This window comes from Carlito syrichta, unplaced genomic scaffold, assembly GCF_000164805.1.
Source record: "Carlito syrichta isolate Samal-C Ts95f unplaced genomic scaffold, Tarsius_syrichta-2.0.1 Scaffold315112, whole genome shotgun sequence".
NCBI lineage: Eukaryota > Metazoa > Chordata > Mammalia > Primates > Tarsiidae > Carlito > Carlito syrichta.
Window position 1 is genome coordinate 116178 of NW_007259208.1, and position 22432 is coordinate 138609.

Consider the following 22432-nt stretch of genomic DNA (forward strand, 5'->3'; position numbering starts at 1 on the left):
GAGGTCTCGCCAAATTGCCCAGGTGGGTCTCGAACCCGTGGGCTCAGGCAATCCACTCACTTCAGCCTCCCAAATGTGCGGGATTACAGGCTGAGCCATCAAGCCCGGCTTACAGTTCATTTTTCACGTTTTTGTTTGGTTTTGTGAATTCTTGGAGCTAATTTCTAGTTTTATTCCACTGTGGTCTGAGAAGGTGTTTTATATGACTTTGATTTTTTTGAATTTACTGAAACTTGATTTGTGGCCTATCATATGGTCTATCTTGTTCCATGTGCTGATGAGAAAAATGTATATTCTGTAGTTTGGGGGTGGAATGTTCTGAAAATGTCTGTTAGGTCCATTTGCTCTAGGGTCCAGTTTAACTTCAGTTTTGTTTTTTTGTCAACTTTCTGCCTTGATGATCTGTCTATTGCTGTCAGTGGAATGTTGAAGTCTCCCACTATTACTGAATTGCTGTCTGTCTCTTTTCTTAGGTCTAGTAGAATTTGTTTTATAAAGCTTAGAGCTCTGGTGTTGAGTGCATATATATTTAAAATTGTTATAACTTCCTGTTGGATTGATTACTTTATTACTTTCTATGTCTTTTTAAATTTTTTTTAAATTTTAAAGATGTAGGATACAATTCAGGATTAGGTATACAAATGGTCATTGTATAGGTAAAGTTTGGTTCCCACTTCACCTGATTTGAGATGAGGTACACTTATTGATGAGGTGTGTTTCCACTCCCTCCCCTGGCAGTTTCCCACTACTGCCAATACCTTTCTTATAATATTATGATAATTGTTCAGGGTCCACTTATGAGTGAGAACATGTGGTACTCAGTTCTTTGTTTCTGTGATAGATCACTCAGTATTATAGACTCTAAATCCATCCAAGTTGCTGTGAAGTTCGTAATTTTGTCCTTCTTTATGGCTGCATAATATTCTACTGTGTATATGTACCATATTTTTTTAATCCAGTCCTCTTTCGATGGGCAGCACAGTTGGTTCCATGTTTTTGCTATTGTGAATAATACTGCAATAAATATGTGTGTGCAGGCATCGTTTCCATAGAGTGATTTGAGTTCCTCCGGGTATATTCCCAGCAGGGGGTTTGCGGGGTTGTATGAAAGGTTAGTTTTTAGATCTTTTAGGAATCGCCAAACTGTTTTCCACACAGGTTGTACTAGTTTACATTCCCACCAACAGTGTAGAAGTGTTCCCTTTTCCCTGTATTCCCTCCAGCATCTGTTGTTTTTTGAGTTATTGATGATGGCCATCCTGACTGGAGTTAGGTGGCATCTCAGTGTGGTTTTAATTTGCATTTCATTGATGATTAGTGAGGCTGAGCATTTTTCAGGTATCTGTTGGCTGCTTGTATGACTTCTTTTGAGAAGTATCTATTCGTATCTTTTGCCCACCTTTTAATAGGGCTATTTGTTTTTTTCTTTTCAGCACGTTTGAGTTCCTTGTAGATCCTGGATGTTAGGCCTTTGAATCAGCCCTGCATCCCAGGGATGACGCCTACTTTGTCACAGTAGATGAATTTTGAGATGTGTTGTTGGATCCAGTTTGCTAGAATCGTGTTCAGAATTTTTTCATCTATGTTTATCAAGGATATTGACCTGTTTTCATCTATGTTTATCAAGGATATTGACCCTTTCTTAGTTGGATCTTTACCCGCTTTGGGTGTCAGTGATGTTGGCTTCATTAAATGATTTGGGGAGAATTCTGTCTTTCTCGATTGCCTGGAATACTTTCAATAGGATTGGTATCAGCTCTTTGTATGTTTTGTAGAATTCTGCTGGAAAGCCATCTGGTCCAGGGCTTTTTTTTTTTTTTTTTTCTAGGTGGTTTTCCTATGACAAAGTCAATTTCCAGGGTTGTTATTGGTCTATTTAGGGTCTCAATTTCTTCTTGTTACAACCTTGGGAGGTTGTGTGATATCATATAGTCCTCCATTTCATTTGGGTTTTCTAGTTTGTTTCCATACAAGTGTACATAGTACTCTCTGATAATCTTTTGTATTTCTTCAGAGTCAGTTGTGACCTAATCTTTTGCATTTCTGATTGTGTTTATTTGGGCTTTTTCTCTCTTTTCCTCGGTCAATCTGGATAGGGGGTCCATCAATCTTGTTTATCCTTTCAGAGAACCAGTTATTTGTTTTGTTGATTTTTTTCTATTATATTTTTGTCTTCTATGCCCTGTATTTGGGCTTTTATTTTGGTGATCTGGATTCTTCTGCTGAAGTTGGAGTTTTGGTGGTCTTGCTTTTTCAGCTTCCTTAGGTGATTTGTTAGGCTGTTAACTTGTGATCTTTCCATTTTTTTTCATGTGTGTTTGTAGAGATATGAATTCCTCTCCTAATACTGGTTTCATGGCATCCCAGAGATTTAGGTAAGGTGTTTCTTCATTTTCATTTGTTTCTAGGCATCCTTTAATTTCTGCTTTGATTTTCATGTTGACACAGGAGTTGTTGATCATCATGCTGTTTAGTGTCCATGTCTTTGTGGGTTTGGGAGGAACTTTGTTGGTGTTGGTATTTATTTTTATTCCACTGTGGACTGAGAAGGTGCATGGCAGAATTTCAATCTTATGAAATTTGTTTATGCTTGATTTATGGCCGAGGACGTGGTTGATCTTGCAGTATGTTACATGTGATAATGAGTAGAATGTATATTCTGTGGTTGTTGAGTGGAGTGTTTTCTCCATTGCTGATGAAGCTTAGCTTAGCTGGGTAGGAAATTCTTGGTTGAAATCGTCTATCTTTGAGAACTTTGAAAATTGGACTTAAATCTCCTCTAGCCTGTAGTGTTTCTATAGATATGTCTGCTGCTATTCTAATTTGTCTTCCCCAGTAGGTATTCTGACCTTTCTCTCTTGCCACCTTTAGGATTTTTTCTTTTATACCTACTTTGTGTAAGTGATTTACTATGTGTATTGGAGTTGGTATTCTCATTTGATGTCTTGAAGGGATTCTCTGAATCTCTTGTGTTTGAATGGTCACATCTCTGATGAGATAAGGCAAATTTTCTTGGGTAATTTCATAGAATGTTTGTTTGGTTAGGGTCCATTGCTGTATAGTTAGTGTTGCTTTTGGGGAGTGTTTAATATCTCATGTTTTTTCACATTCAGTATTAATTTTTGGTTTCTCTCAGTTGGGTAGACTATTTCTTCTCATATCAAGTCGGCAGAGGCCTGACATAGGCACCGTAGGGTTCCTTTAGTTATATACAGACTTGTGGTGATTTTCTTAATTGGCAGCTGTGGCAGTGCTGTGCTGTCTACCTCTAGAGGCTCAAGGCATCCTGAGTGACTGGGGTAGTTTGGATAGGTATTAACTAGAGTCTGGGATCATACCTTCCCAAAAGCTGAGGTATTGTATCAGATGTGATGGGCTGTGCCTGTTGACCTCCAGTCAGGAGGTGGCATTTGTGGAGACAACTAGCTGCAATGGTGGCTGTGGGCTTTCTGCTTGGCCTGTGTTGCCCCACTGGAAGTTCCCAGCTGACCTAGGCATTGGGCAGGTCTGTGCAGACTATTCAAGTTCTCTGCTTTGAGCCTCAAGGAGGTATAGGGGGGAAAGGGCTTAAGCTCCCCACCTGTTTGCCCTATTGGCTACCCTAGTGGAGATTGTGAAGCAGTCCTTGGCCACTGGGGTAACACTGCTGTGCTGTACAGAGGCTATGCAGAAGAGTTTACATGAAAGTGAAAGGTTACTAGGGGAATGAGTTCCACCCAGCTTCCCTGCCTTAGCCTCAGGTCATTTGCATTCAGAATGTAAAAGTATAGTTATCCCCCTCTTCTCATAGGAGTCTGCCTCAACCAAGAACTATATGCTACAGCAGAATTTTCCCATGGGGCTTTTTCCCCTGCAGGCCAGCTAAAGAGCAGCCAGCAGCAAGGGTTTAGTTCCCAGGAAATGCCTTCCGTAGCCACTCAGAGCTTTTATTCTAGCACTGCTTTATGTGGGTTTTGGTAGAGCACAGTTGTGCGTAATGCAGTTTCCTGTGAGGGACTGGGGTCCTAAAAGGCTTAGGGAATCTTCAAAGTCCGTGGCAGGAGCACAGAACTCCTTAATTCCTCTTAACTATCCCACTGAATAGCGAGGCTGTTCATGATTTGTGCAGTGACCCAGGTGGAATATGCCTAGTTCTAACACAGGATGACTGAGTTTTCTCTTTTGCACACTGTGAGTCCTGTTGCTTCTCTGATGAGTTATGAGGTGTGCTGCTGGTCTTCTTCCTCTCTGAGTACTGAGGAGTTATCTCTAGGTAGTTTTGATTTACCCTATGGAAGAAATATACTCTAAGCTGCTTCTTGTTGGCCATCTTCTATTTATACATATTCATAACAAAATAAGGACAAAATACTCATGACAATCACAGCTTTCATCTGTATAACTGATCACTTAATTGTAGTTTGTATTTATTACTGCCTTCTTAAGTTCTGGATTTCCTTTGCCCACAGCAAGCACCTCAGCTTATTATAGTTCTTCATCTGGTGGGGTGACCCAAAAAGTGTTAGTAGTCCTGCCTAAATTCAGTTGTTGTAGTTTTCCATTGACTTTAATCACAGGGCATAACATTTTATTATCAGATACTCTAAGAGATTTTCTGTATTCCAGACATACTCTTCTTCCTTACCTCCATTGTGGAGTAGGAATCCAATTTCCCCATGGTAGTCAGGATCAGTCACCCCAGCCAGCACACTAACTCATTTCTTTGCCAGTTGATTTAGAGGCTTGAGGAACTCAAGTTGACTGGGTGGCAGTCTTAGCTTCTAGTTCAAAGCAATCATTCATTTCCTGGTGGATACGTTTCTTCCTTTGAAACTTAGACCTCTATGCCAGCAAAGCATAATGTCACAGGGACAAGACACAAAAATTTTGCTAATGGGTCACTAAGGGTTGTAGTGAGTGGTGTTACTTCAGTTTCCATCCCATGATTCTTCACTGTGGAAGAAAAAGTAATATTTATTGATGCTGATTCAGAGCAGCTTCCTAGAGAACCTTGCCCCAGCCCTGTAAGGTGTTACAATGTAGTTGGCACTCAGTAACTAAGTCTTCAAAAGGCCATTCTGGCTGAGTGTAGTGGCACATGCCTGTAGTCCCAGCTATTTGAGAGGCTGAGGTAGGAAGATTGCTTGAGCCCAATGGTTCAAATACAACCGAGGCAGTATAGCAAGACTTCATCTCTAATTAAAACATAAAAAGGCTATTCTGCCATTTTGTCAAGCCATCTACTTTAGGATGATGGGGAACATGGTAATAAGACCAGTGAATTTCATGACCTCGGGCCCATTTCTTCACATCATTTACTGTGAAATGAGTTTCTTGATCAGAAGCAAAGCTGTGTGCAATACTGTGATGGTGTATAAGGCATTCTGTAAGTCCATGGATGATAGTTTTGGCTGAAGCATTGCATGCAGGGAAGACAATTTCATATATCTAGAGTGTCTGTTAGAAGCAGACCAGTGTAATCAATCTGCCACCAATCTGACTGATGACCTTGGGGAATGGTGCCATATTAGGTACTCATTGTTGATATCTGCTGTGAACAGATTGGGCACTCAGCATAGCTGTAGTCAGCTTGGCCTTGGTGAGTGTAAGTCCTTGTTGCTGGACCCATGCATAACTTCCAACCCTGATACCACAGCCACTTTAATTGTGAACTTGGGTGGCTGGGGAAGGAGACTGAACAGGTCATTCTATCCACTTGTATGAACATCTTCTGCTGAAGTCATTCTTTGTTGGGCATTCACATGATACACAAGTTATCTTCACATTTTTTGCCCAATCAGAGCTATCTGTCTATATGCTTCTTTCACAGACCTCTGTCACCAATTTTTCAATCATGTTCCTTCTATGTCCTTGACCATCCAGCAAACCAATGACTGCAACTTGTGAATTCATACATAATTGTAAATCTGGCCATTTCTCCTTTGAAACAAAGTTAACAACCAGATGCTTGACGTTCCTGCGTACTGGGAGGATTTCCCTTTACCACTTTCCTTCAGGGATGTCCCTTAAAGGGACTGTAATGTTGTGATTGTTTGGTTCTAGGTGGTGCCTGTGTATTATTGCAGAAATTTCTGTAAATCAGTCCCAAGTTTTCTTCCTCTGTCAGCTGATTGTCAGGAGCTCCCCATGAAGCCATAGTTGCAGACTGGAAAAGAGAAGGCATTATAATTGGAATGAGGACCATGGCAATTTAGGCCAATTCTTCATGTAGCTTACTTGTTTATCCAAGGCATGCTTGAACCTGATTGTATATATACCACTTTAATTTGGTGATGGAGTGCTACTGTGTACGTCCAATTTTATGGGTTTGTAGGTCAGACAACACCCAGTACATAATGAGTAGCTTAGGTCTAATGATAAATTGATAGTCAGTGATTAAGTGTGCAGTCTGCACTAATACCCAGTAGCAGGTCAAGAACTACTTCTCAAAAGGAGTATAGTTATCAGAGGATGGCTGGGCTTTGCTTCAGTGTCCTTAAGTCATGTGCTACAATTCATCTATGGATGCCTGTCAAAGACTCCAAACAACATCTTTATCTGCCACTGACACTTCAAGCACCATTGAATTTGCTGGATCATATGGCCCAAGAGGCAGAGCAGCTTGCACAGCAGCCTGAACCTGCTGTAGAGCCTTATTCTGTTCTGGGACCCACTCAAAACTATCAGTTTTTTGGGTCATTTGGTAAATGGGACACAGTAACACAGCCAAATGAGGAAAATGTTACCTCTAAAATTTAAAGAGGCCCTCTAGATGTGCTGTTCTCTGGGTTGTAGGAGGGGCCATATGCAACAACTTATTCTTCACTCTTGAGACTTCTCCCCATATCACTACACCCCTAGAAATTTCACTGAGGAAGAAGGCCCCTGAATTTCTGTCAGATTTGTTTCCTATCCTCTGACATACATATATCTTACCAATAAGTCTAGAGTAACTGCTGCTCTCATTAAGTCCAATCAGCATAATATCATCAATGTAATGAACTGATGTGGTATCTTGTAAAAGGGAAACGTGGTTAAAGTCCCTGTGAAGTAAAGTATGACATGGAACTAGAGAATTGACATATCCCTGAGGTAGAACAGTGAAGGTGTATTGCCAGCATTGCCAGCTGAAAGCAAACTACGTATAGTGAACTTATCGTGGACCTTATGAACAGGTATGGAGATAAAAGCATTTGTCAGAAAAATAGCTGTTATACAGAGAGCAGAGGGTGTGTTAATTTGCTCAAGCAATGAAACCACATTTGACACAGTAGCTGCAATTATAGTCACCACCTGGTAATACACTATTAAGCCATCTGTCTTCTACACAGGCTAAATAGGTTGAATGAGGATGTGGTGGGAATTGCCAATCCTGCATCTTTCATGTCTTTGGTGGTCGCACTAATTTCTGTAATCCCTCCAGGAATGCAACATTGCTTTTGGTTTACTATTTGTCTAGGTAGAGGCAGTTCTATTGACTTCCCCACCATAGTAGCCCTCACTCCACAGGTCAAAGAGCCAATGTGGGGGTTTCTGCCAGTTGCTAAGTTTGTCTGTTTCAATTATGCATTCTGGAACTGGGAAAATAACACACAGGAAAGTTTTGAGGACCCAGTAGGCCTGCGTGAGACAGATATAAGCTAACACTCCATTGGCTACCTGTCCTCCATAAGCTCCTACTCTGACTGGTGAATCACAGTTACATTTTAAGTCTCCTGGAATTAGTGTCAGTTCAGAGCCAGTGCCCCGCAGTCCTTTAAAAGTCTGATTATATATTTTTTCCCAGTGCACAGTTACCCTGGTAAAAAGGCCAAACTGATCTCTTTGAAGGATGCTGGGAAGAAAGTTAACAGTATAAATGTGTGACAGTGTCCTTCCTCAAGGGTAGCCAGCCTCACCTTCATTCAAGTGGTTCTGGGCCTGTAAACTGGCCAAGTCCGAATATTGCCTGAGATGCTGTGACTTTCTGTTTTTACAATTCAAGTTAGATTTCTGATCAGTGAACTTAGAATTCTTCCACTTACACAGATGAAGTAAAAATTTAGTAGACTTCCATCCCTTTTACTTTTAGGAACACCACGTTTAGTTAGCCAATGCCATAAGTCTCTATGAGCCAGACTATTCTGATTAATACTTTGACTCTGCTGTTCATTACAGTAACCACATGTTGCCTCTAGGGTGATTGAGTGCCTCCACTTGGCTCCTGCTATTCCAGGATCCAGTTACCTCCATTACATTTAGGTTTCCCAGTTCAGTGGCAGCAGTTCTCACTGTAAGTTCTGGCCTATAGAGAAGAATATCACAGAGCTGCAGAAGGAAACTGGGGTTATCCTCACAAATTTATTTTTCGCAGTCATGATGAAAGAACCTTCTGGAGCCTCCCAGAGTTGGTGAGTAGGCCTTAAATGATAAATCCACTAGAACATTTCAGTTTCTACAAGCCTTTGGATCTTTCCTCTAGAGCATATCAAGGTAATTCTGGTATTTCTTTCTTTTTTTGTGTGTGTTGGAGTCTCACTCTGTCACCCAGGCTGGAGTGCAGTGGCACACTCATGGCCACCCCAGTGTCGACCTACTGGGCTCTGGCAATCCTACCACGTCAGCCTTCCAAGTAGCTGGAACTACAGATGCGCACTACCACCCCTGGCTAATTTTCTGGTATTTCAATTTCATTTAGTGTAGGCCACCTTTTGGTCCATGCTTTAGCCAACCAAACAAACTGTTAGAGCTCTTTTTTACTCCCTGAGCTACAACATTAAATGCATACTCTCTGCTTAATGGGCTCATATCAATAAATTTTGCCTGATTCAACTTTATGTTTCTTCCACCATTATCCTATACCCTTAATATCTATTCACAAACTTATTCTTATGATTTTGTCCGTATAAGTTGGAAAAATTATGTAGTTCTTTTGGAGTGCAACAAAATTCCTCTTGGGCCACACTTTTTTTCCTTCTTTATTTTATTTTAAAGATGTGGGATACAAGTCAGGATTAGATACCGTAAGCGGTCTACTTATGCAGGTGAAGTTTGGGCCTCCCACTGGTCCTCATTTCTCCTGGTTTAGGATCAGGTACCCTTAGTGATGTTACGTGTACCTCACCTTTAGGAGCCTGATGAGACTTAAACTAGTCTGGAAGCAAAGAGGGGTAGTACAGGTGAGTCAGGAGTGTCTTACAAGACAGCTACCTCAGGGGAGGCCATGGCAGTTTCTTCAGGCCAAGGAGAGTTAATCTCAGATAAGGATGGAGCAGCTGCTTCTGTTGGCAGAGAAGATTCATTAGAATTTATGGGTTCGGTGTCCCCAGGATCTTTCCATATGACCTCCATTCCATTTTTCAGAATTCCGTTTTTTCCAGTCATTGCCTTCACTTTAACAGCAGACACCTGTGAGTTTGTGAATTTAATTTGGATTGTAATTCTTCCACTTATAGGATGAGATTCTAAATTTGATTTTCAGCAATCTCAACCTTGCAGCTATAGGAGGCAAGGATTTTATTTAGGGTAGTCATAGAAACTTTCCAGTCATTTACATGTACATGGTGCTTGAACCAGGAATTCAAATCTCAGCTCATCATTTTCTTTCCCTTCTTTGTCTAGCACAGTAAGGATCAGCCAGCCAATCTCATGCTTGTCATTTTGACAAAAATGTTTGAAATTATATATGTGGTAACCCAGAATCTTCTTATAAGTATTTGATTAAGAATTTTCAGTGGTGGTATTTTGTGTATTTCTGTTGTCACATCACACCATAGATTATCAGTGCTCTCTTTACTACTGGAAATAGTATTAGAGCCTTTACATCTAACCAATTAGAGAACCAACTCCAGAACCAGTTCAGAAAACTTATTCTTAAGATTATCCTCTGGAACCAGTCTCAATACCAAAGTCTCAGGGTTCTCCAGAATAACAGAACCAATAGAATATGTGAATATACACATAATACAAACACATACACATACACATACATATACAGATACATATACAGCAAGAGCCTGGTGTTGATTGATTGGTTTTAAAGAATTATGTCAATCAATTGTGGAGGCTGGCAAATTCAAAATCTGGAGAGCATGCTGACCAGCTGGAGATCCATGAAAGAGTTAATGTTGCAGTTCAAGTCAGCAGGAAGTCTGGTGGCAGAATTCCTTCTTTTGGGGGGAAATGTCAGTCTTTTTCTCTTAAAGCCTTCAACTAATTGGATGAGGCCCACCCACATTAAGGAGAGTAAACTGCTTTACTCAAAGCCTACTGGTTTAAATGTCAGTCTTATCTAAAAAATAACTCTGCAGCAACATTCACATTGGTATTTGACCAAATGTCTGGATACCATAGCCTAACTATGTTGACACATAAAGTTAACCACCATAGTGCAGATGCAAATTATCACCACTAATCCACCGGCTCATGGGAAAATATCTGTGTATATATATTTATATACATATTTTTCCATGTGTATGTGAGCATATATACATAGAAACATATACAAAATGGATAGATATTTGAGTGGATGGAGTTATATCTATACAGCTAAGTAAATACAGTACATATGTAAATAATATATATATGAATAATTGTATATATGTGTGTGAGACAGAAAGATATGTAAAGGTTAAATTGTTTTGATTTATAAATTGTTGATATGGCTATAGCTATGTTAAAATGACCCAGTTTTGGTGATTTGGAGTGTTAGCTATGTTTTATTAAGACTCCTCTGTATGATAAATTTTATTTATAAACATGGTACTCTCAGTGAGTGTTCAGCATAAGCAGCATAGGCCTAAAGAATTCTAGCTATTGCATTTTTAAACCTGACCTGAAATAATTTCTGCGATCCTAGTTTGTGAAATAATGTACATACTCAAAATTCCTCTTAGAAAGGAGCCAAGCCTCCTGATTAAAGTATGCTGAAATAATTACATTCTTGCAGTGAAAGAGAGCTGATCAGTATACTGGAATTTTTTATTCAGATTTTTAAAGAACGAGAAGAAGATTTGAGGCGTTTGTCTCGTCCATTGGAATGTTCTTGTTTCCGAACATCTATCTGGGATGAAACTCTATATAAGGTGTGTATGTCTCCCTGAGTTCCGTCATTTTAAGAGCATGAAAAAAAGCTAGAATGGTATTAACAAAACTAAAAAATTTTCAACTATTTCATAGCCATCTAGATTTGTTATACTTAAAAAAGAAATAATTTACAATAAATTGTTTGAAGAATACTGAACTTAACATTGAGAGATTTGGGTTTTAATCTTAGATTGGGTTGACATAGCTATCAAATCACACAGAATTAGCCAGTTTGGTCATGATTAATTTAATACTGATCTTTGTGATAGCAGAGGTTTCACTTAGTGGCCATCATCCATTTTGACCTGTTGTGGTCTCAGTGCTGATTGTAGTTGTATCTAGTATTCAGATAACTCTATAAGCTAGTCTGCCTAAGTTTGGATGGCAATATAAAAGAAAAACATTGAGAGGAAAGATTGGAGAAAGGAGTTTTAGAATGAGACAATGTTATGCCTAGAGTATGGTAGCTTCAACTTTTGTGCTGAGTTGGAGACCAGCATTCTTTCAACCGGAAGTATTGTTCCCATTGCTAGAATGGATGCCACACTGCTTGCACTAATTGTAAAGGTTACAACAATGGTTTTGTTACGGATGAAGCTGAAATTACCTTATTAGCACATAGGCTCCTTATCCTGCTTCCTTCCATTCTCCTTCTGATCTAGTGATTTGATGGACTAGCTCCTTTTGGGTCTTCCTGTAGTCAAACCTCTCCTTCCGACTGCTTTTGGTATCCACTGACAAATGTGACTCTGGGTGGGAAGGCATCCTTCTCTGTTACTAGTAGCTAGAACCTCAGTTTCAACAGCATCTGACAAGTGTCTACAGCCATAAGCACAGAAACCTGACTTGCCAAGGAGAAAAATCATTGGACTTTAAAAATAGCCATTGTTTTTTTTTGAACTAATTAATTTCCCCCAATATTATGTTGACCCAGCCTCACTCTAATAACAGATCATTTTAAGATACCTGTCTAGGAAGTACTGTTCTAGATTAATATGGGCCGAATTTCTCTCAAAGCCTTATTCCTATAGAACAGGTAACCGTGAATAAGGATGGACATGACGCACTGATAAGAACCAACTGCGGTGTGAAGGATGGCAATATATAACACGACCAGAGACAATTGGCTAATCACAACACTGCTGTGAGTGACAATGTCTCTGCTGTGGTTAGCTTTGGTGCCTTCTCCAAGGTAAATTCAGCAGTGACATTAACACCGACCTGGGAACTTGGAACCTGAACCTCCATGCCTAAGTAATAAAACTAATTGGAACAGAGACATGGCACTACTATCTCTTACATCAATGTTGCATACAGCTGACTTAAATTTTTATATTGTTTTGTTCAACAAGCACTTATTGCATATCTGCTTGATGCTGTTGGATACACAAATGACTGAGACCAGGTTCCTGTCCTCTAGTAGGGGAGAGAAAAACAAAGTACACCTAACCAGACAAATTGGAGTGAGAGTGAAGGAAGTATAGTGAAATTACAAATAAAAGAGCCTTGAGAGAATAGAGGGAGGGTATGGTTATTTTCAACTGTTTACATTAGTCATACTCCCCTGGATGAAGTTAGTTATAGGCAAACACACAGTGGATCATTTTTAATTCAATTGGATCAATAATGCATACAGCTGACAGCAAACCTTTGGGAATGATAATGCCACTAGTTTCTCTTCTAATGTTATATTATCACATTTAAGGGAAGGGGCCATTTGTCTATGTGGCTCTGATGTTTTCACAAAATTGATTCTTGGGTGTATGTTAAATATAGCATTATTAGGTTCTGATCTTTAGAGAAATCTATACTGTTAGAATTAAATATTTGTTAAATGGCTGGATTAGAAGCTTTTTAACTCAGTAGATCATATTTTTAAACTTTTTTCCTAAGGCAACATGATGGCATTAAATACTTGTTTACTTCTAGTTATTAATGAAAGAAGTTTCTCTAGCATTTTACCAAAGTAAACTTTAAATCAACTCAAGGATGAAAATCAAGTATTAGCTTCGTCTTCTTATTTCATTTGTGTTGTATCAATATTTGTTTGAGACTCAACTATCATCATCATTTGCTGTCCATATGTTATAGTGTACTTACTCTTTTCAAAGGTCTGGGACTGACTACTCATTAGTAATAATACACTGTGTTTCTGTCCTGCTAGGCTTGGTCCAGCATTGTTTATCAGCTGATTCCCAATGTTCAGCAGCTGGAAATGAACCTAAGGAATTTTGCTGAAATTATCGAAGCTGATGAAGTACTTTTGTTTGAGAGAGCTACTTTTTTGGTAAGAATTTTCTACTTTGCAGGTATACTTTACACTGTACCTTTAACAGAGAACAGCATATTACCACTTTTAGGAAGAACCGTCTTGTTAATTTCAACCTATGTACAACCTTTTTTTAAAAAAAAAAGAAGAGGAATTTATTTAATGCTGGAATTTCAGAATATAATTTTAAAAAATTGTTATTGTAAAGATGTGGGGTATATTTCAGGGTTAGGTATATAAACATTGATCATGCAGGTGCCCTTGTTGATGAGATATGCCCCTCCCTCCCCTAGCAGTTTCCCTCAACTGCTGATCCCACCCCCGCTCCCCTTACAGTTTCTCATTACTGCCAATCGCTTTCTTACAGCTTTATAATTGTTCAAGGTCCATTTATGAGTGAGAACATATGGAACTCAGTTCTTTGTTTCTGTAATAAATCACTGAGTATGATCGACTCCAAATCCATCCAAGTTACTACAAAGTCCATATATTTGTCTTTCTTTATGGCTGCATAATATTCCATCGTGTATATGTACCACTTTTTTTTTATCCAGTCCAGCTTCGATGGGCAACATAGTTGGTTCCATGTTTTTGCTATTGTGAATAGAGCTGCAACAAAGATACGTGTGCAGGTATCTTTTTTGTAGAATAATTTGAGTTCCTCTGGGTATATTCCCAATAGGGGAATTGCTGGGTCATATGGAAGGTCAATTTCTAGTTCTTTCAGGAATCGCCACACTGTCTTCCAAAGAGGCTGCACCAGTTTACATTCCCACCAGCAGTGTAGAAGCGTTTCTTTTTCTCCACATCCTCGCCAGCATCTGTTTGTTTTATTAATGGTGGCCATTCTTACAGGGATTAGGTGGTATCTCAATGAGTAAAGCAGTACTGAAGTTTTGAGTAAAGCAGTATTGTCAACAAGTAACCTGGAAGAAGTCCTTTGGTATATAGCTCTTTAGTAGTTAGTAAACATTAAAATTTTTCAGGTTTACTTTATTAGAGAGTTTAGATCATTTCTACTAATAATTATTCATTTGTATCAAAGGAGTCCTATTTCCTATAGACTTTTATTATGAAATATAGGATATTTTCCTTTTGAGAAAACTTATATCTCACTCTTTTCTCTAAAAGACTGAGTTGGGAGAGATGTATGGTTAGTTACTCTGTGACACAGCTAAGAGTTCAGATGGAGAAGAGGGGGAAAAGAGACATGGTGGTATTTTTATTTTTCGTATTAATTGTACTTAGAAACTGTATTAGAGTCTACTCTTTGTACGACCCTGAGAGGGGGAATGCAAAATTCAGTATTATAAGTAAATTTTTAAAATTGCACTTATAGAAACTAATTTGGGATGTTACAACACATTGCATATAAGTGATTGCAAATCAACTTAGTAAATATAATTCTAAGAGCAACAGCTCCCAGTAAATAGTTTGTTTCTGAACTTTGCCAATTCTTGTTGATTTTAGAAGCAATTCTTAATCTCTCTGAGCTCATTTTTCTTTCTATAAAATGGGCATAATAATATCTATATCATAGGCTTATTATGTGGATTAAAATGCGATACAGTAACATTAAGCACCTAGCACAAGCCTTGACATTTTAGTTGGTTAACTATTAAACACTGATTGCTTTTACTATTATAGCAACAGAGGGCAGAGAAACCAAAGTACAACCCCTTTACCTCCTTCTTACAAGCACTATTTGTAACTACAGCAATATTTGGGAGCCATCCTTTCTGCTTGCTGGTACAGCTGAGGCAAGGAGTCCTAACTCTAGAGTGTCTTTCTGGCTCAGCGCACTGACAGGGGTTAACTTGCTTGGAATTGTACTACCCTGAGCCCTGTTTTTTTCTGCTAGTGTGAGTAGTAATAAGCAAGTAAGCTACTCTGTGTCTTGAAATACACGGCACTGCAGAATTCTGTTTCAGCAGTGTTCCCCTGCTGTTTCCACCACACATGGTTATAGAGGTTAACCTAATGTAAGGTCCCTATTCTTCACTATCAGTGATAGGTAGCTTTTGTTTCTCTTGAGACCAAGTTTGAATGTGATTAACCATTTTCACTGAGAGAGTGTGAAGTCAAGCAAGGCAGACCTGCTTTTCCACTAGTTTAGGAATTATGTTTTGAAAGTTTTACATTGTCTCAAGGAATTTCCCTGTGAATTTTCTTCTGGCAAGTGACCCCGTTTTGCTTCCTACTAGAAACTTTGCATTTGTATATTCAGCCTGTAGATGACCTTGTGTGATTTTATTAACATCTGAAAGTGTTAGGGAAAGTATTTTCAGTTGGTGTGAGTATCCATCCTACATGGGTTCATTTAAAACTAGTCCTCTGGAGCTGGAATCATGTAGTTGAGCTTTTAAAATATAATTCTAAAAGCTACTTGGTTATAGCCTTGATTAAATTAAGTATGCCTCAAGAACAGCTATGAACTTTTATTTGTTTTCCTTTTTGATAATGTACTTTTATCAAAAATATCACATGAAATATTGAAATAAAATGAACATTTAATGATTAAAGCGAGAAAGAACAGCAGTGAACCAAAGTAGGTAATACATAAATGATCTAATAAAATTATAACCAAACAATACTAGATGGGCCATCCAAATGGATGTCGAAATCACATACAGTGTTGACAGGATATGGGACAAAGGAGAAGAGGCGGTAAGCCAGGATGATATGACTATTTTGCATGGATTCAAAGGACAATGTTCTTTTTCATAGGTGATTTCTCACTATCAGTGTAAAGAGCAGCGTGATGCTCATAGATTTGAGAAAATCAGCAACATTATTAAGCAGTTCAAGCTGAGCTGCAGGTAAGAGATCTTGAAGGTATGAGCTGTTTATCTCTGGAAAAAAATTGGCATTTTTGAGAAGTTCAAATAACTATAGTTGACTGTACTTCTATATTCAGAACAGTTCCTTCAATCAAAAAGAAAGCTAATCCCCAAGTGGCCTACAGTTAACTGAAGTGCAGGTCCTTGTACAGAAGTAGTATATGAAAAATATCCAAACAGAATACCCTATCAAGATGTTTGATACAATCTGGAAAGAAATAAACAGATAATATACAAGAGAGATTTTAAAAAGAAGAAGGAAGAAGAATTTGCTTTATTAAGTACTAAAATTTACTATAAAAACTGTAGTAATTAGAATAGTGTGGTACTGACTTAGAAATAGTACAGAATAGAGAGTCTAAAAATGTCTAATCATGTTGTATCAGCTTTGATTAAATAAAATTTGTATCTTAGCATTGTGGATATAGGAAAGTGGAATGGCTGAACATCATAATTTAGTTAAGATTCAATAACCAAATGCCTTGTCCTGATGAAAGAAAGTTTAATGGCTTAACAGGAGATACGAACCTACTCCTTTTTTTTTTTTAGTCGGAGTCTCACTCTATTGCCCAGGCTGGAGTACAGTGGCATGCTCATGGCCACTGCACCCTTAACCTGCTGGACTCAGGTGATCCTTCCACCTTAGTCTTCCAAGCAGCTGGAATTACAGGCACATGCTACCAAGCCCAGCTAATTTTTAAATTTATTGTAGAGATGAGGTCTCGCCAAGTTGCCCAGGCTGATCTCGAAACGATGGGCTCAGGCAGTTCTCTCACCTCGGCCTCACAAAGTGCTGGGATTATAGGTGAGAGCCACTACACCCTGTTAAATTTATTCCCTTTATGCTTCAGCACACTTTGAGACTTTCTGGAATGTTTATGCTGACATTTGTAAGAAGAAATAGCCAGTGGCAAGCAAATACATTACCTTGTTTGTTTTCAAATAAATAGAATTATTTCTTTAATTTAAATGTAACATTAAAAAGGTATAGGCTAACCTGCTTTAGGTTAGTATTAAAATATGTATTAATCGGGAAATTTAAACTTAAGACATTTTTTGAATATTGGAGAAGTCTTTTGTAACATGATTTTAAACATGGATCTAGGCTCGTGTTCATTTCACAGTCAGTATCAAGTCCTTTAGCCAAGCATGTTGGTGCATGCCAGTAATCCCAGCTACTCAGAAGACTGAGGTGGGAAGATTATTTAAGCCCAGAAGTTCCAGGTTGCAGCGAGTCATGATCATGCTGCTGAATTCCAGCCTGGATGACAGAGTGAGACCCTAACTCATTTTTTTAAAAGGAAGGAAAGAAAAAGAAAAAAACATCAAATCCTAACTCATTTTCTGTCCTAGTCACTTTTCAAAACATGTTAAATTCAATATTAGAATTTTCTTGGAAAACAAGTTGGGGTTAGTGGTTAACCAACCACCTTAGTGAAGGGGTGAATTGAGGTATAATGCTATAAAAATGTCTAACATAAAGGACGAGAGCTTGTTATAGTGTTATTATTTTATGTTCTTTAACCACTATTCTCCTTTCTCCTATAGTAAGTTGGCTGCTTCCTTCCAGAGTATGGAAGTCAGGAACTCTAACTTCGCCGCTTTCATTGACATCTTTACATCCAACACTTATGTGATGGTCGTGATGTCTGATCCATCCATTCGTAAGTTTAAACTTAGTTGACATGTTTAAAGTGATACATTCTTTAAATAATTGCCCTAGAGGTAGTACTTTATTAGATACTTAAAGACTATTTTGTGGTGGGAATGCTTGCACAACAATGTGAAGGTATTTAATCCCACTGAACTGTATGCTTAAAAATAATTAAAATGGTACATTTTATGTTATGTATATTTTACTACAATAAAAAACTAGTACTAGTAATAAATAGTTTTTTATTTAATAGATTTATATTTTAAAGCTTAAAAATAATGTAGCCTCTCGCCAGGTGCAGTGGGTGAAGCCTGTAATCCCAGCACTTTGGGAGGCTGAGACGAGAGGACTGCCTGAACCCAGGAGTTTGAGACCAGCCTGGGCAACTTGATGAGACCTTGTCTCTACAATACATCTAAAAATTAGCTGGGTGTGGTGGTGCATGTCCGTAGTTCCAGTTACTTGGAAGGCTGAGACAGAAGGATCACCAGAGCCCAGCAGGTCGAGGCTGCAGTGACTGTGAGAGTGCCACTGCACTCTAGCCTGGGCAAGAGAGTGAGACTCTAACTCAAAAAAAAAAAAAAAAAAAAAAAAAAAGAAAAGAAAAAATAATAATGTAGCCTCTAGGGTATTAGGTTTTTCTTCATGTGAACTTCAGAAAGCAAGTTACTAAATCTAGAAATTTTAAAGAAAAGAGAATTCAAATCCATGATTTATGTTCTACATGGTATAACTTTTTTTAAGGACTTGTCAGTCTAGGCTCTGATCTGTTAAATGCTGAACTGTTTAATATGTCACTGCATATTCTTATATTTCTCTTATGGGAGGGGCTTGAAGGAAAGTGTTTGGTGCTTCGATATCATAGCTATCATAACCAATGAAACAAAGATTCTTGCAGTATTTTCAGGATGGTCCAAGAAGTTTAAGTTATCTTTCATCCACTGGCTTTTCCTGCTTTAGGTTAGTATTAAAATATGTTATGGCATAAGATCATGGGTTTTATACTATTAGCTCCAAACCAAAAGATCTTGGAAATTTTGTGTTTATAATATGAACAAATCTTCTTCTGCTTATTCAGAAAAATTAAACCTTGTTAACTTGGGACCTCCTATTTCTATATGTACTCTGTAACATATGCTGAAGGATTTGACTCTTTTATTTGTTTATACCAGTCAGACATTCCTTTGGCTGCCTATACTTATTTTGTTGGATGTCTCCCCACCCCCTAGCTTCTGCAGCTACTCTGATCAACATCCGCAATGCCAGGAAACACTTTGAAAAGCTGGAAAGAGTGGATGGACCAAAGCAATGTCTTCTCATGCGCTAAACATTGATGGATATTGTTTCACACAAAAAGTTGAATCAGCTTCTTAACTAATCTTAATGTATTCATATACTTAGATCCTGAAATGTGATGCTTATCGCATCTGTATATCTTCTCTACTCCCTAGACTTAACGTTTAACCTTGGATGCTATTTAATTAAATAGCCATTGAGGAGTTCAAAGATGAATTGTTCATGAAGCTGGTGTAACATAAAAGTAGGTGATATTTGTAAAGTGTTCTGATGAAAAGGCTCTAATCATGTTTAAATGTTCTGATAACCTGGTTCCAGTAGTTGTGTATGCCAAAGCATTTCCCAGCATTGCCTTGTATTCCTTATTACATAGTAAGTAAACTGTATGTTTGAAGTATTACTGTTTTCTCAGTATGCAATAAAAATATCCCTTGACTTCAGTTGCTTCGATTCTAAATAATCCCTGTTAGGGATTTCAGTATCTGTTTTTCTTTTCCTTGTTTCTTCAATTTTGTCCTAAGAATGAGCAAAGGAATTTCACAGTTATCCTACATGGAGGAGGGATCTGCTGGTTGGGAAGAAGTACAAAATAAAGTTGAATGGGAAGAATGGAGCCAGATTATAGTCTCAAAGCTTGGCAGAAGAATTTTGACATATGATTTCTAAATGTGATAGGAAAGGATTGTAGACATTTGAGCAGGGGAACTATGTGAAAGCAGTTTTGAAAAAAAAATTAACCTAGGCTATATGGACTGACTGATGGCCTTTGGGGAAGCTCTGGTAGTAATTGAGGCCTGAGTTGTGCTGAATGTCTGTTCCAGGATGCAACTAGAGAAGGAATGAATAAAAAGTGGAGGAAATATAAATTGGATTAATGAGGTCCAGGAGTGGTTAATTTTATGTGTTACATAACGCCTAATGCTCTGTACCTTCATTATTCTAGTCAAACAGTATTAAATTGTTTAAGTTGGGGGTTAAATTTAACTTTCTTCCCTAAGGAAAAAAAGAAGCATTGTGAACTGCAAGAAATGGAGTTTGACAACACTAACTGAAATTATTCACTCAAAGCCCCAACATTTTCAGTTTCCATTGACAGGATAACAGAACACAAAGGCATTTAGGGAATCTACAGCACAGTAGACTCATCTCATTTCTCCTGTCTCGATGTATTAAATTTCTTTCAGATCAGCAGTCACTATTTTCATCTTGATTATCCTCAGTTGAATGATAAGTAGTAAAGAATGTTTTTTGGGTAGCCTATGTTATGTAGACTAAAAATCTCAATTCTTAAAATAATTTCATGGGACTAATTTCATCATTAGCTGTATTAATTTTCTATAGTAGGTAAGTTTTAAGTAGATATTCCAGATTCTTTATACTGTTAGCATCTAGAAAAATGAAAAGAGCATATGAACAGAGGTCTGTTCTGTGACTAGTAAAGAGTCATGATTTGGCATGTTCTCGTTATTTTTAGGGTAGAATTTAGAAGGAGCTGCTTGAAAGTGGTTTTTTATAAGGTAAGTAGAGATAGATATTGATACAACTAGAGACATTAATTTAGATGAGCACAAAAAAACATAAAGTTATATCCTTACCCTTTTCCCCTTAATTCAGCCCCTGCTCAGATTCTAGTTATAACTTAGACTTGGAGGTGTTAAAAGGTTAGAAAAATGAAATTATGATTTGACTTAATCCTTCTTATAGTGATGGCCATATGGCTGTCTTTGTCACTGAAAATAGAAATGTTTTGAGATATATATTTGTTCAAAGATGGAGTCACTTAGAAACTGAAATAAATGCAAGTGGACACTGAAGACATGCACAAAGAAACAGAGAGAATAAATCAAAATTTGAGATTTGAAAATTATGGGATTAATAAGACAATTAAGTGGTGCTTTTTATAGGCCATATTAGCTATGTCAGTAGGAGAGATTAAATAGATCTCAAACTTAAGCATGCATCAGAATCACTTGGAGGGGGCTTATTAGAACATAGATTGCTGCCCTACCCCCACCCCAAGAGTTTCAGATGCAGTAGGTCTGGGGTGACGCCCATGAATCTGCATTTCTAACAGGTTGCCAGGTGATGCTGATGCTGATCCTGCTGGTCCAAGGACTACACCTTTGGAACCACTGCCTTAGGGCAAAGAAGAGGAAATGTAGATGTGAGAGCGGGTGTGGGAAAACACATATTCACCCGTTTAGCAATCATAAGTTGAGGGCATTATATCAAGAAGGATGTATATGTTTTAAACCACTGGTTCTCAAAATGATCTACAAGTTAGAGAAAGACTGTTGTAGACAAAAACAATGACTGGGAAGCTTCTATGTCATAAGTAGTATGTTGCAAATGGAAGCCATTATGTAGGGACCTAGCTTTTCCAGTTTCATCCAGCTTTATTTGCTAACTCAATAGGATATAATGAAAAGTTAGATGGGTTGACAAATGAAAACAGTGCTACGTTTGAGTACTTACTAAGTGATAGGTTGTAAGTGCTTTATGAGGATTATCTCATTTAATCTTCACAAGAACCCCATGACATAAGTACTGTCACTATCCCCATTTTGCAGATGGAGAAGTGCTCAGAGAATATAAAATTTATAGTTATTATAATAGCGAAATTGGGATTTGAACTCAGGTAGTCTAACTCCAGAATTTGCACACTTAACCCTAACCTTGAAGTTATATGGCTTTCCTGAATTTAAAGGCCTACTCAGCGTGGAGATTATGAGGTGCACCCAGGCCTGGTACCAGGCTGTGAGACTGTCACTGAATTGGCTACTATGGAAATATTAAAGCAAACACTTGTGAACCTACCTTACTCCTGGTTTCACTACTTTTCCATGGTAGGCAGTGCAAAGCAAGAGTCACCAGTAAAACAAAACAAAACCAAAAAACCTTCAATTTAGGATTTAGGTCAAACCCAAGCAATTTTTAATATCCAGGTGTTTTGCCTCTGAATTGGACTACTATGAGCAGTTATAACCTCTACTTATCTGGGGCCATTTAAAAATAGGAGGGAAAGTGTGAAATTTTTTAAGGTCTCCCACAACAGTGATTTGCATAGGGTAGTTTATGATTTTTCACTCTAATTCCTGATTCTTGCAAAGTGTAGCTCTCACTAACAAAATTTCTCGCCTCCTTTAGTCAAAAGATGTTTTTTCAACACCTGCTTTTAGAGCCTAGGATACAGTAGTGAACAAAACAAAGCCCTTGTCTTCATGGAGCTTAAATTCTAGTAACTGGAGACAGACAATAAGTAGCCAAATAAGTAAGAATACTATATTAGGAGAGATAGGTGCTATGAAGAAAATTAAACATTGATGTGGG

At 38.1% G+C, this 22432-nt stretch overlaps 1 protein-coding gene across 3 annotated transcripts in view; it reads left to right on the forward strand.

The window, feature by feature from the left end:
* LOC103274903 (ras-related GTP-binding protein B) overlaps positions 1 to 19542 on the forward strand; it is a 43271-nt gene extending 23729 nt beyond the window's left edge. For all 3 annotated transcript variants that reach the window (XM_008072317.1, XM_008072319.1, XM_008072318.2), the window contains 5 exons: positions 10947 to 11042; positions 13208 to 13330; positions 16040 to 16131; positions 17701 to 17816; positions 19036 to 19542. In XM_008072317.1, the coding sequence (XP_008070508.1) occupies positions 10947 to 11042; positions 13208 to 13330; positions 16040 to 16131; positions 17701 to 17816; positions 19036 to 19133 (525 nt within the window). In that variant the 3' untranslated portion in view covers positions 19134 to 19542. The remainder of the gene's footprint in view (positions 1 to 10946; positions 11043 to 13207; positions 13331 to 16039; positions 16132 to 17700; positions 17817 to 19035) is intronic.
* The last annotated feature ends 2890 nt before the right edge of the window (positions 19543 to 22432 follow it).